At 47.3% G+C, this 13,156-nt stretch overlaps 1 protein-coding gene across 9 annotated transcripts in view; it reads right to left on the reverse strand.

The window, feature by feature from the left end:
- The window catches only part of GAS7 (growth arrest specific 7), a 161,682-nt gene that overhangs the window by 16,739 nt on the left and 131,787 nt on the right, over nucleotides 1-13,156 (reverse strand). For 7 of the 9 annotated variants that reach the window (XM_075014664.1, XM_075014662.1, XM_075014663.1 and 4 more), the window contains one exon: nucleotides 4,236-4,315. In XM_075014664.1, coding sequence (XP_074870765.1) covers nucleotides 4,236-4,315 — 80 coding nt within the window. Of the gene's footprint in view, nucleotides 1-1,839; nucleotides 2,136-3,558; nucleotides 4,115-4,235; nucleotides 4,316-13,156 lie in introns of those variants that run through there. The other 2 variants (XM_075014667.1, XM_075014665.1) reach the window with 2 other exon arrangements.

Below are 13,156 nucleotides of genomic sequence, written 5' to 3' on the forward strand. Positions count from 1 at the left end.
CCCAAAGAGTTCATGAGGCTGAGGTGCCATTCCCAGTCTCCCCAGTGTCAGTGGCTCACACTCCTCAGTTGGAATCACAGACAGAATGGAAGGTTATTTTGAAACTGATGGTTGTCAGAAACACGTGTGGCTCAATGGTTTGTACCAACTGATTTGCCAACCTATGAAACTTTTATAGTATTTACAATGGGTCATTTCTCCATGGTTGCAACTTTCACTGGCATCACCCTTTTTGAGCCCAGAGGAAAACTTACTGTCAGGATCTAATGGAGATCTCACAGGAGTGGAGAGCCCAGCCCTCCTGGGCACAGGTTGGGAAAGAGAGGTAGATACTGCACCTGGATGAAATGTAGGCATCTCTCAAGCAGTAGAGACAGTGTTGGCACTAATTGCTGTCCAAGAACAAATGCAGAAAGGAGGCACAGGTCTTGAACCCTGGCATCTTCAGAATAATTCGTGACTCAGGTGTGGGTGCTGGGAGGAAACTGGTGAAAAAACAGATCCCAAAATCTCTTACTTCCCCAAATGAACACCAAAAACACTAAAACTACATGTAAAAACAAGACGACTATCAACATTTCTAAGACTTCTTAAAAAATGTGTCAGAGGGAGTTACGAGGACACTAGCAGCTCTGAATGTGGCGAGTAGAGACGTAAATGAGGATACAGTTGGTCCAATCCACCCTTTATCATCTCAGATGAAATCATCAGGCTGAGTAAGGGTGCATGCAAGGACCAGTGGGCTCTACTACTTTCAAATTCTTTGGCTCTGTAAACCCTCAATTCAATATAACAGGGACCATCAATCAAAGAGGAGTCAAACAATTCTTTGTGGGGGGAAAAAAAAAAAATCACACCGCTGATTTGCACATGGTTAAGTACACCTCTGTGCTAAAGCTGAAGGTATAATTTTCAGCTTTGACAGAAATACCCATGCTGGCTTTGACTGAATTAGTGCACCATAAAGCCCAATGTAACTGCTATGACACTGAAAGGGAGGCAATTACCTCCCCCCCCCCGGACTACAATTCTGCCCAGGGCTTGGGGGCAGCTAGCTCATCTTTCTGCTTGCGCTGTGGTGGCTACACATCTGTTTTTAGTATGCTAAGTGAATCAAAAGTAGTGCATATATATGGAGACAAACCTATCTCATAAAACTGGCAGGGATCATTGAGTCCAGTCCCCTGCACTCACAGCAGGACCCATCACCATCCCTGACAGATTTTTTTTATTTAAATCTATTTGCCATAGATCCCTAAATGGCCCCCTTATGGGCTGAACTCACAATTGCGAGCTTAGCAGGCCAAGGCTCAAACCACTGAGTTATCCCTCCCACATCTAGCTACCCAAGCTGGAAATTACATCTCTAGCTGCCATGCAGACATACCCTTATGCAGAAAATTCTCTGCAGAAGGTAAACGGAAACTTAAAAATCAAAATCTGACTATGGGTTTGTGGTGGGTTTGATCACAGAGATTCTCTTGAGACTATCATTTGAATATCACTGAGCCTGCTTACCTGCCCTCTCAGGTGACCCACCACCTTATCCCACTGAGCCAGACCCTCCAGTTTCCCCCAGCAAGGGCACAGAGTTGGGGTTACAGCCTCACAGCAGAGCCACACAGACGAGATCAGCTCAGTGCTGGCACTAGAGACAGCACCCAGGTGCACAGGCCAATGGGACTGCAACCCAAATAAATCCATCTCTTACTTTGTATAGAAGTTTTAAAAAGCTCATATAGTTCACCCCCTTTTACCAATGAAAGAGATGCTGTCCCTCTGGGTAAATATTATTTACACTGGGTTTATTAAACAAAAGTGATTTTATTACACAAAAAAGTAGGATTTAAGTGGTTGCAAGTGATAGCAGACAAGTCAAAGTAACTTATTAAGCAAAATAAAACAAAACATGCCTGCTAAGCCTAATACTTTGAGAACTTTTTACAAATCGTAATTTCTCAACCTAACTCTTGTTTCAGGCAAAGTCCTTCTTGGGCCAGAGATGTCCTTTGTGACGTAGGCCCAGCAGCTCGCCGTCACTACAGTCCTTTTGTTTCCCTGTGTTTTCATGTATCCTCTTGAGATGGGGATGGAGTCAGTAAAACCATCTAAAGGCCGAAGGTGATGCCAGGACACTGAGGTGAGGAGAGAGTGGCATGTTGTTAGTACCATACAGAGGGGTGCCCAGTACCAAGGATACCATCAGGTCATCTTTTGTAGGAAAAAGCATGATGCCCGGAGGAAAAAAGACATAGTTGCCAGTGCAGCAGAAGTATGAGATACCTGTACTGGTGCTGTCTTTTTGGCATGCACTGCTGTGGAGAGTCCGTCTTATGTGTACGTGCCTTATTCTGTGGTTTCAGTGTCAACGGTGGCAGCATAGGGACGGCTGGCAGTGGTGGTTCTGGCAGCATGCTCCATGGTGAAGATGTCTTAGTCATTACTGAGGGTGTATGAGTCCTTGCCAACGCTTTTGGTGGTGCTGATTCTGGCTTTTTGTATGCTGGAGTCTTAGAACTAGACCTAGATGGGACTATAGCTCTTCAGATCACCTTGGTGCCTGGAACCTCATGGTGTGGTAATTTATTACGAGCTGGTAATGGGATAGCTTTCTCCTTATAGGATTGCTTTTTATGAGGCAATTTGTCCCACAAGTCCAATGGTCTGTTCTTAGCCCCTGTGGAACTCGCTGCCGGTGAAGACTGGAGGAGTGGTAATGGTGGTTCCGATGTAGCCATAAGAGAAGGTTCTAAGGATGGAGGAGAATGCTCAGGGTCCAGGACTGGCCTCATAGACTTCTGTGTGAGGGAGTATTTTAGCGGGCGCTCTCTAGCCTTCCTAGTTCTGACTGTGAGCTTTCTGCAGTGGGTACACTTGGAGGTACAGTGTCCTTCTCTCAAGCACCTCATGTACTGGAAATGACCATCAGGATGTCCATCGAGATGGACATTCTACATGTCAGGCATCGTTTAAATTCTGGTGATCGAGGCATGCTAATTTGAACAATAAACTTAGAAGAAAAATCTTTTTTTTTTTTTAACGTAGAAGAATGAACTAACACTAACCACATCAACTAAAACTAGAACTATTAAAACAGGTAAAGTATCTAACTACAAAGAAAAATTTCTAAGGGAACAGCAGTGGGTGCCGACTGGTGCCAGCAGCAGCACAGAAGGAACTGAGGGGCTGGCAGACTGTGTGCGCGCAGTAGCCATCACATTCGGTGTGTGTGTCTCTTGTCCTGTGCCCACAGTGCACCAAGGGAACTACTATCATAATACCTAGGCAGAGCACTCACGGGGGCACTCCTCAAAGAAGAAAATTCTTTACTATCAGTCATTCTGCTTCTCTGAAGAGATCACCTCTGAGGATTTTTGCTCACCCACCTGCCTTCCCTGAAAGTTAGTGGACTTTGAGTACTGACTGATGAGCCTGCCCACAGAGAACTCAGATCTCAACTGCCCAGGCCTTATCTAGAATGGCCCATTCTTTTGCATTTGAAGCAAAAAAAAAAAAAAAAAAAAAAAAAAAAGAGGTAAAGTTTTAACTGCCTGTCAGGATTGTGCCTATTTCCCATTCTTGAGAGCAATATCTACAGTCTTCAAAGCCCCTTAGGTACTGCTGTTTGAAGCATACTGGAGAAGAGCCCTGGAACCCACTTACAGGTGCTCCAGAAAGCATTAAATACTTAAGTGCCAGGACATTTCCCACATGACTAATCCTCAAAGTCCCAACAGCGAGAGGTCTGTCGTATGATGCCTTCATAAAAGCAGAATTACTAAGAATTATCTCAGGCTATGCACATACTGAGGATACCTGTGAGGTAAATTGAGAAACCATGGGATAAAAAAAATATTGCAAATCTTACTAATTTATAAACATATTCACAATTTAGAATGCAACCTTTTCTGCTCTGCCCTCTTCCCACTTACCCCACTTTTCCTGACCTACTCCTACCATTTCTAACCCCTGAGCAGTTCAAACTACTGCCCCTTTATACTCATACAGCAAGGAAAATGTTTTCTTTTTTCCCTCCTCAAATGGCATTACAATTGATTCACTGCATGGGCAACATAGTGGCAGGTTAAAGTCTTTTATCTCTTCTGTACTGTGGCTGTAAACAGAGAGAAAGTAGGGTGGTCATCATGACAGATTATCTTGAAGGCCTTCCACCATGAAGAGAAAGGAAAAAAGAGCAGCATTACAAATACAAAGTCCTATACACTGATACATACCAGAGTGGTGGTCACCATTTCTTCAAACCACTTGGACTGGGCTTGATTATAAAGATCCACACAGCGCATCAGGTCATCTCCTTGAAAGATCAAGACAGTCATAAGTCATCCTCTTAGTCTTTATCAAGTAGTGGACTGGGAAGTGACAGGTTACTTTTCGTTTACAGAATCATACATTTGAAGGCCATTAGATCATCTAGTTCGACATCCTGCAGAGAACAACCACAATTGCTGTTTGATCTAGAGTGCGTCTGCATTAGGTTTGCTACATGTAAACAAAACAATTCAACCATATATTCAGTGCTAGAAAAGGGCTGACTGGACAGTTTCCCAAGCTGAAAGCACTTATTAGCAACACTAACTCGGATGATTTACACATAAAAATGTGAATGGTAATTGGGACTCCTTTAAAAACATTTTGCTAGATCAGTGCTGTCCAGCAGAAATTAAAGGATCGCCACAGCTCCCCTTTTGCTCAAAATAAATGCTGCCTCTTCCATTTCCAAAAAAGCCTGCTGGTGACCCACTAGAACCTCCACTGCTGCTGGAGCTGAGACAGGGCCGGGGGTTGGAGTTGCACCAGGCCCTGGGGCTGAAGCCTCACCGGGAGCTGTGCTGGATGCTGCACTGGACCCCATGCCAGACGCCGTGGCTGGAGTTGCACCGGGTGCTGTGGCTGCAGCTGTGCTGTGGCTGCAGGAGCCCTGTGGCTCCAGGCTGGAGCCGCAGAGGTGCCACCACGGCTGCCGCACACTTGTCCCACTAAGTGGTGGGGTGTGTGTGCGGAGCAGGTGGAGAGTGTTCCATGTGTGCAGCTCTAAGGAGCCACATTTCACTACATTGTGGTGTCCAGTTCAGTATATGTTGTCAATGACAAGCATATTAGATAGTGGTATAAGATGACCAAAAAGGTGTAATTCTGCAGTCATGAGCAAAGGCAATGTAATTTAGAAATACCTCCTAGTTAAGATGAAAAGTGAAAGCAGCAGTTTAAAAAGTTGAAAACTTCTAACACACCAGCAGTGTCCAATGGAAATTAAAAGATTGCCACAGACCCCCACCCCCACGAAAAAAAACAAAAACAAAACGCACCCTGCTGGCAACTCATCAGATTGACGGTGGGGAGGGATAGATCAGTGGCTTGAGCATTAGCTTCGTAAACCCAGGATTATGAGCTCAGTCCTTAAGCAGGCTATTTAGAGGTCCGGGACAAATAGGTTTTAAAAAAAAAAAAAAAAAAAACACAACCCAACAGGGATGATGCTCTCAAGGTCTCTTCCAGCTCTATGAAATATGCATATATCTTATTTTTAAACAACTTATGACAAACTGACACAAGTGTATTTGAAAACAACGAATTACAGACAGACCTGATAGCAATGCCAGGTAAGAGTGCATTTCTAAATGGATTTAGTATGAGGTATAACCCCTATTGTGTGCATCAAGTAGATGGTCTCAGAATTTTAAAAATATATCAGGAACAAATGACTATTTACTGTAACTGTGCCTCTTGAATATACGATGCAGCCATGTTGTGTGTGCACAGACACAGAGCAACTGGAGCCAGAGCATTTTACCTAGCAATACCTTTAGGGTGGCATTTGTGACTCCTGGCCACATGCCTTCCCCTGGGTATATGTGGCTGAACCAATCAATCCCCACCCATCAGTTTCTTTACACTGAAAGCTCACTTTCAGCCTGGTGTTGATCTGTGACATAAGACTGAAGGACAAGCAAATACTGTTGACTGCACACTGAGGTGGAAGGTGTCAATTGGGGATCAAGAGGAGAACCGATGACATTTCCTGTGTTCCCCTGACAGTGAACAGATTGATTGCCTGGATGCCCCAAGGCACGAATATGATTTGCAGAAGCCTGGGGTTCATAAGAGCACTGATGACTCATGAAAAAAATCCTGCTTAGGGGGTAATGAGATGATTCGGGGTCTGGAACAAATGATTGACTCTCAGATTGGTCCTTTGTCGGGTATAGAACTACCACAGCCCGATTGCTTCTTAGTTAAGCACCTTGGAGCAGGTTCTTTAATACCTTTTCACAGAAAAAGCATCATGGTGCGTTTGTTGGTAAGTATGTGATCCACTGCATCTTTCAGGCCATCAAGAAAAGCATGACAAGCATTGTAGATGTCACGAAACTACAGCCTGTTGATATGGAGTGAAACTTCCTGCTCCGACCCTAGAACCTGTATCTTCAGCAACCTGGATGTCACTGTCAGTGACAACTGTCCTCACTGGCAAAAGAAAAAAAAATTAAAAGCATGCATTCCTCTGAACCATCTGCTAATGCCAGGAGTCCAGGATCAATGGAGGGAGGCAGATGAAACTGTCCAAATATTGTAGAGTTAAGTGGTAAACTGCCCTGAGATGCATCTGCAGGTGAAGATGAAATTGCATTCTGGCAAGCTGAACCACATGCATGAACGTGCGCATATGGTGAAAAACAAAAGTTACTTAAATTTATCACAGGTACTGTTGTATTGCATCCCTTGGGGAGGGGCTTAGGGCAGGGGGTGAGAATGTTGAAAGTGCAGAAATCAGGGCAGGAGCTTGAGGATGTAGGATTCAGTGGATACAGGAATCCAGGTTGGGGAGTGCGAGGAGGGGCTCAAGGCAGGGGACTGGGAGTTCAGAAATAAGGTTGGGGCATGAAGAGGGGATTGGGCAGGTGGTTGGGCTGTGTGTGTGGGAGTACAGAAGGGAGAGAAAGGGCATCATTTAAGGAGGCTGGCAGAGGGCTTCATACCACAACATTGCTTGTTGTTCCCCTTCATCACTGTTAGGGAGTGAGAAGGAGGGACATAGTGTGCAGGAAGAACATGGATCAACCAGGGGCTAGGGTCAGCATGCAGGATGACACAGGTACCTCTGATATTTCTCTGATATTAAGTATTTCTTACAGCAAGGTCCTAGGCACAGCCAGATTACATTGTCCAGTTCCTCTCCATCCCTCCTCACCACTTCCCCCTTGCTGTCCCCCCCCAGGAAACCCTTTCATGAGACACTGCTCATGGAGCTGGTCAGCTCTCCACTGGTAAGCACCACTGGGAATCCTGTTAGCGATCACTCCTTCACAACGGACTACACTCCCACAGAACTAGATTGGAGTAAGGGAATGTCAAAGCCAGGCGCTTATTTCGAAGCTGCCCCCATCTTCACTGTCAATCTGCAATTTGAAGTATGCTTGTGCTGCTATCATTACGCTAATGAGGCGCTGAATATGCACATCAGCACCTCATTAGCCTGCTTTGAATTGTCTCATTACCATGGCACCTCCGACAGGACAATGGTAGTGTAGCAGCAGCTGCCACATGTTTGTAACTAGAGTATTTATGGGACACACTGCAACTGCTGCTCAAGTGTTGCAGACCCGTAAGTGTGCTTTTTTTCCCCACCATCTGTGCTTGTTAAAGTGAATCTTCTTTTTCCTTTCATGTGCAGACCAAAGAGCCTCACAATCTCTGACCAAGGCAGATACATAACTCCCATGAGGGAGGGCAGTGAAATTCCCACCATTCCCATATAGCAGAAACTGCTGCCCAGGGACACTAATTAATTAAACCAAAGTCACACAAGGGCCTGTAACACAGCAAGAAACAGAACTTGAAACTGCCTAATTTACGACTTGCATCCTGACCACTGGACCATCCTGCTGCTCTAAGAGCTGAAGACTAAACTAATATCCTCTGTATGAGAACCAGAGTGCAGGAATTATTAGAAAACGAAGCTTGTACAAAAATACAGTAGCCTGCTTGATGCCTCTACTAATATGCTTCGTAAGCTGTACTGATTGCTTAGTGGGTTCCATAGAGAGATCAAAGTGTCCATTTGGACTTTCCAAGCACTCAGGTTTGGAGCCTGGAAATTCCCTTTTTCCTGTGCCAAACTGCTGTTTGTAAGCAGCGGAGCTCTGGGGACAAGGGCAGCAAGTTCTACGTGAAAACAATAATCTCTGGAATTCCTTCCTCTGCTCTAGAAGAGCTTACAATTTTTGACTTTTGGATACACAGTAAGAGCTGTTTTCTTCCCATAGCATTTGGAGACTGATGGAAGGGGATGTTCGTCCACATACTGGCAGACAGCCATAGCTTTAATTATAAGGGTAAGATGGGCAGCTTGTAAACAATGTATTATACAAGTCTCCATCTTATTTCTGGTTGTGACACATCAAAGGGCACAGACCCTGGGGTGAGCACTGAATTGTTATACACAGCAATTAATATGCTGCTATCAATGTACTTTAGACTCCATTTTCCTTATGCTGCGTCTCAGACAGTGTCCAGAGCCTTGGCAATGGAGCAGCATTCCATGGACAATTAGCTAGCTGCCTCCAGATGATGGATTTTACTTGAAATTCAGTTTCTGGCAAGGCAGCAGATCTCAGCCTGTGCTGGAGGTATTCTGCACCTTCTCCCACTTTGGCGCTCTCAGACATTTTGGAGCTGAGCACTACAAAAATCCTGGGTTAGATGGGCTGGGGCCCGGAGATTTCTTTGAACAAGTAATTCTGCTTCCAGGATCAAGCTGTTCATTAGCCATTTGGGGTCACTGTGGTGAAGTCTCCCCACCAACTGCACTGCATGCCCTATGGAGTGGCTGCCATACTGCATGGGCCCATGGAAGCAGTGGTAGGGAAGGAAGAGAGAAAGAAGGCAGTTGCCATAGGGTCTAGAGATTCAAAGGGGCCCAGAGCACCCAACTGCCATCCCTGCTATTGCAGTAGCTGCCAACAATCACCACCAGAGTATTGTGCCACATGTTGTGTGTGGCTCTGAGGGCTTGGGGGACATGACGCAGTCAGGCTGGTGCTCAGGGCTGGCTGCCTTGGACTTCACCCTTCCACCTGAGGCACTGCTGCTTCTGAGAGTGTGGAACTGAGCCCCTACACACATCTTGCTATTGGCTCCCCTGACACTGCAGCACAGCTGGCTGCCTATGAGGCTCCTGGCCATGCAGCATAGATCCCAAGCAGAGTAGAGAGATCAGGCCTCTGTGAGACAGCTCCCTGGTTGCCTGTTCTCTTGCTTTGCCAGATCTTGCAAGATCTGGGGGCTGCAGAGTCTGGTGGTAGGCACCACGAAATTGTGAAAGTGTCCCAAAGCATGTGTGTATTCACTCAGCCATGTGTGACTGCATGCACGGTTTGGATTGGGTTGAGAGCGGAAAAAGTTGGAGGAGTTCTCAGCAGTGGGGAGACAAGTATGCAAGTAGTAGTAGTAGTAGTAGTAGTAGTAGCAGCAGCAGCAGCAGCAGCAGCAGCATCCTTCAGTCTATGTAGGACTATGGATCGCGCCCTTCGTAGTTCCGTTTGGCATCCTCATTTGCAGCGTCGGCTGTGACTGTGAAGACCCACACAAGAGTGATAGTCCTTGCTGCATCTGTTGCATATGTAATGGACATCTGGCAGGTCCTTGCTGTGCTTTCTGTGGGCTCGCTTCTCCTTTGCTAGGTGTCTGATCCTCAACTCACCCTTCTGAAGGCCCTTGTATAGTTCCTGCCTCCATCTGCTGCGATCATCTGCCAGCTCCTCCCAGCTGTCTGGCTTGATGTCTACTTCCCTGAGGTCTCTCTTGCAAACATCTTTGTAGCGCAGCTGGGGGCATCCGGGAGGTCTTTTGCCAGAGGCTAGCTCGCCATACAGGATGTCTTTCGGGATCCTTCCACCATTCATCCTGTGGACGTGGCCAAGCCAGCAGAGCCACCGCTGCCTGAGGAGGGTGTGCATAGTTGGGATTCCAGCTTGCTCAAGGACGGTAGTGTTGGACACACTGTCCTTCCACGATATTCCAAGGATGCGCCTGAGGCAGCGCAAGTGGAAGATGTTCAGCCTCTTTTCCTGGTGGGCATACAGGGTCCAAGTCTCACTGCCGTAAAGGAGGGTGCTGAGGATGCAGGCTCTGTAGACTTGCATTTTGGTGTGAGTGTACAGCTTGTTGTTATTCCACACTCTCTTGCTGAGTCTGGACAGAGTTGTGTCTGCTTTACCAATCCTCCTATTTAGCTCAGTCTCCAAGGACAGGGTGTCAGTGATGGTGAACCTGAGGTAAACGAACTCGTGGACAACCTCTAACGTATAGTTGTCAATGCTGATTGATGGAGAATCAGCAACGTCCTGAGCAAGTACATTTATCTTCTTTAGGCTGATGGAGAGCCCAAAGTCCTTGCATGCGTTGGAGAACCGATCCAGCAGCTTCTGAAGCTGGTCTTCTGTGTGTGACACAACAGCATCATCATCTGCGAACAGCATATCTCTGATGAGGACTTCCCGCACCTTAGATTTAGCTTTCAGCCTTGCAAGAGTAAACAGTTTCCTGTCAGATCTTGTGCACAAAAAGATGCCCTCTGTTGAAGATCCAAAGGTGTGTTTAAGGAGGAGTGCGAAGAAGATCCCGAACAATGTCGGAGCAAGGATGCATCCTTGTTTGACGCCGCTCCTGATGCTGAAAGCATCCGATAATGTGCCATCGTATTGGATGGTTCCTCTCATGTCTTCGTGGAAAGACTGGATCATCTTGAGTAACCATGGCGGACAACCTATCTTGTGGAGCAGTTTGAACAGTCCATCCCTGCTGACCAAGTCGAAGGCCTTGGTTAGGTCGATGAAGGCAATGTAGAGTGGCTTCCTCTGCTCCCTGCATTTCTTCTGCAGCTGCCTCAGAGAGAAGACCATGTCGACGGTAGATCTCTCTGTGCGGAATCCGCACTGTGATTCAGGATACACCCTCTCAGTAATCTTCTGGAGTCTGCTGAGGATGACGCAAGCGAACGGTTTATCAGTGATGCTTAGGAGGGAGATTCCACGGTAATTGTTGCAGTCGCTTCCGTCTCCTTTGTTCTTATACAAGGTTATGATGTTAGCATCGCACATGTCCTGCGGAACCTCTCCCTCTCTCCAGCACAGGCACAGTAGCTCATGTAGGGGTTCCAGGAGAGTGTCTGTAGCACACTTGATTACCTCTGGTGGTATACCATCCTGGCCCACGGCCCTTCCTACTGCAATGTTGTCAATGGCTTTCTTCAGTTCATCCACAGTTGGTTCCTGGTCCAGTTCGTCCATTACTGGTAGAAGTTCGATGGCATTGAGGGCTGAGTCGACCACAATGTTCTCATGTGAGTACAGCTCGGAGTAATGCACGACCCAGCGCTCCACTGTTTGGCTTTGTCAGTGATGATTTCACCAGATTTGGATTTCAGAGGTGCCATCTTGTTCTGGGTGGGTCCTAATGCCTTCTTGATGCTCTCGTACATTCCCCTGAGGTTACCAAAGTCAGCACTGGTCTATATGCTGCTGCATAGCTCAAGCCAGTAGTTGTTGGCACAGCGCCCAGCTGTATGCAGGGGAACTGTGCTAAATGGGTTGGGGCTGAGGTTCTGAGCCAGGAGATGGGTGCTGTGGAGAGACAGTCACTTGCTGGACTGCCAACTTCAAGAGAGAAAAAGTCATGACTTGAAGCCCCCCAAAACAGTAAGATTGTTTTTAAAACAAAATTATAGTGTTTTTAGGTCAGCCTCCTGATGTTTGAAATGCCTGTGTCCATGCCCAGGGTGTATGCATGCAGCAATTCACGATGCCCACTCTCCCACATGTCCTGGGTATGGGGATTCTTGGCCTCTGCTGCAATTCTCACCCACACATCTCACTCCCTTTCCTTCCTAGTAATTATCCCTGTCCCCCAACTCCCATTAGCTTCATCCCACCCAACCCCCTCACTTAGCCCCCCATCTCAGTTCAGCCAAGCTCACTGACAGGAGGGTGAGAGGGCCAGTTACTCCAGGGGCTGGCGAGTCAAAGGGGCCCACGACTCTGGTTGTTACTATGGCCATGGTAGCATGAACTGGAGGCCCAAACCCTTTAAATCACTGCAGATCTAAGGGCTAGCAGGGGAGATGGCAAGGTGTGCTCCAGGCAACATTGAGGGCTGGCTGCCCTCAGCCCCACCCTTTCCATCCTTGGCTCTGCCCCTTCTGGGAGTACAAGACCACCCCACACACAAACCTTGCCCCAGGGCCAGTGGAGGCTGTTGGCTCCCCTGAGATTCACCCCCCTGCTCCATCACCCCCATCAACCACAGTGCACACCCCTAGTACATTCTCATCTGCCCAGAACCTACCATCAACACAACCCCCCACCCCATCAGCCACCCACTCCTCACTGCAGCACCCAGGCCATCATTCAGCACCATCCCCCCGGCCCCCTGCCTCATGTCCACTTCTCTTAGGGTTCTTCAGCCATGCTGAGCCTGGGGGACTGAAGTAGGATTCCCCTCTCCCATTTCCTAGGCTGATGATTGCAGCCTCAGCCCCTAACTGGACTGGACCTGACAGCATTAACCCCACCCAGCCATGGCCAGCTGACAGTGGGAAGTTCTCTTCACAGAAGGGCAGGGCTGCTACTGTTAGCTGATTTAATAAGGCAGGGCTCCTAATGTCATCCCCAGGGTGGCCTGCCCTTGGGAGACCCTTGACAACCCAAGGGTGGGTCCTTGGCAACCCAGGGTGGCCCACCAACGTCCTGCTATTTGAGAGTTCTACTGTGAGATCATGAGTTGGACTTAATGTAACTTAGAAATGATGCCCCTTGGAATTAACTCATGATTTCTGCACTTTTAACGGAGACGGAAAGTGGATTGGCAGACAGGAAACAAGGCAGATCTATATGCGAGGAGAGAGGACTGGACTAGGCTGGGAAAAAACAGAGCAGTGAGAGGTCACAGAGGGATGACGACAGCTTGACTCCTTTTCTGTACAGTTTCCCCATTCATCATTCTTACAAGTTAAAGGGTAAGTGGCGGGTGGGGGGAAGGGAGGACTTTTCCCCGAACACTTCTTCTGGCCAAGCAGTTCACAGTTGCACCCCATGGCAGTGTTCTAGTGTTTCACTCAGAATTATGGCCAATCTGCAGA

The sequence above is a fragment of the Carettochelys insculpta genome, chromosome 20 (assembly GCF_033958435.1).
Source record: "Carettochelys insculpta isolate YL-2023 chromosome 20, ASM3395843v1, whole genome shotgun sequence".
Lineage (NCBI taxonomy): Eukaryota > Metazoa > Chordata > Testudines > Carettochelyidae > Carettochelys > Carettochelys insculpta.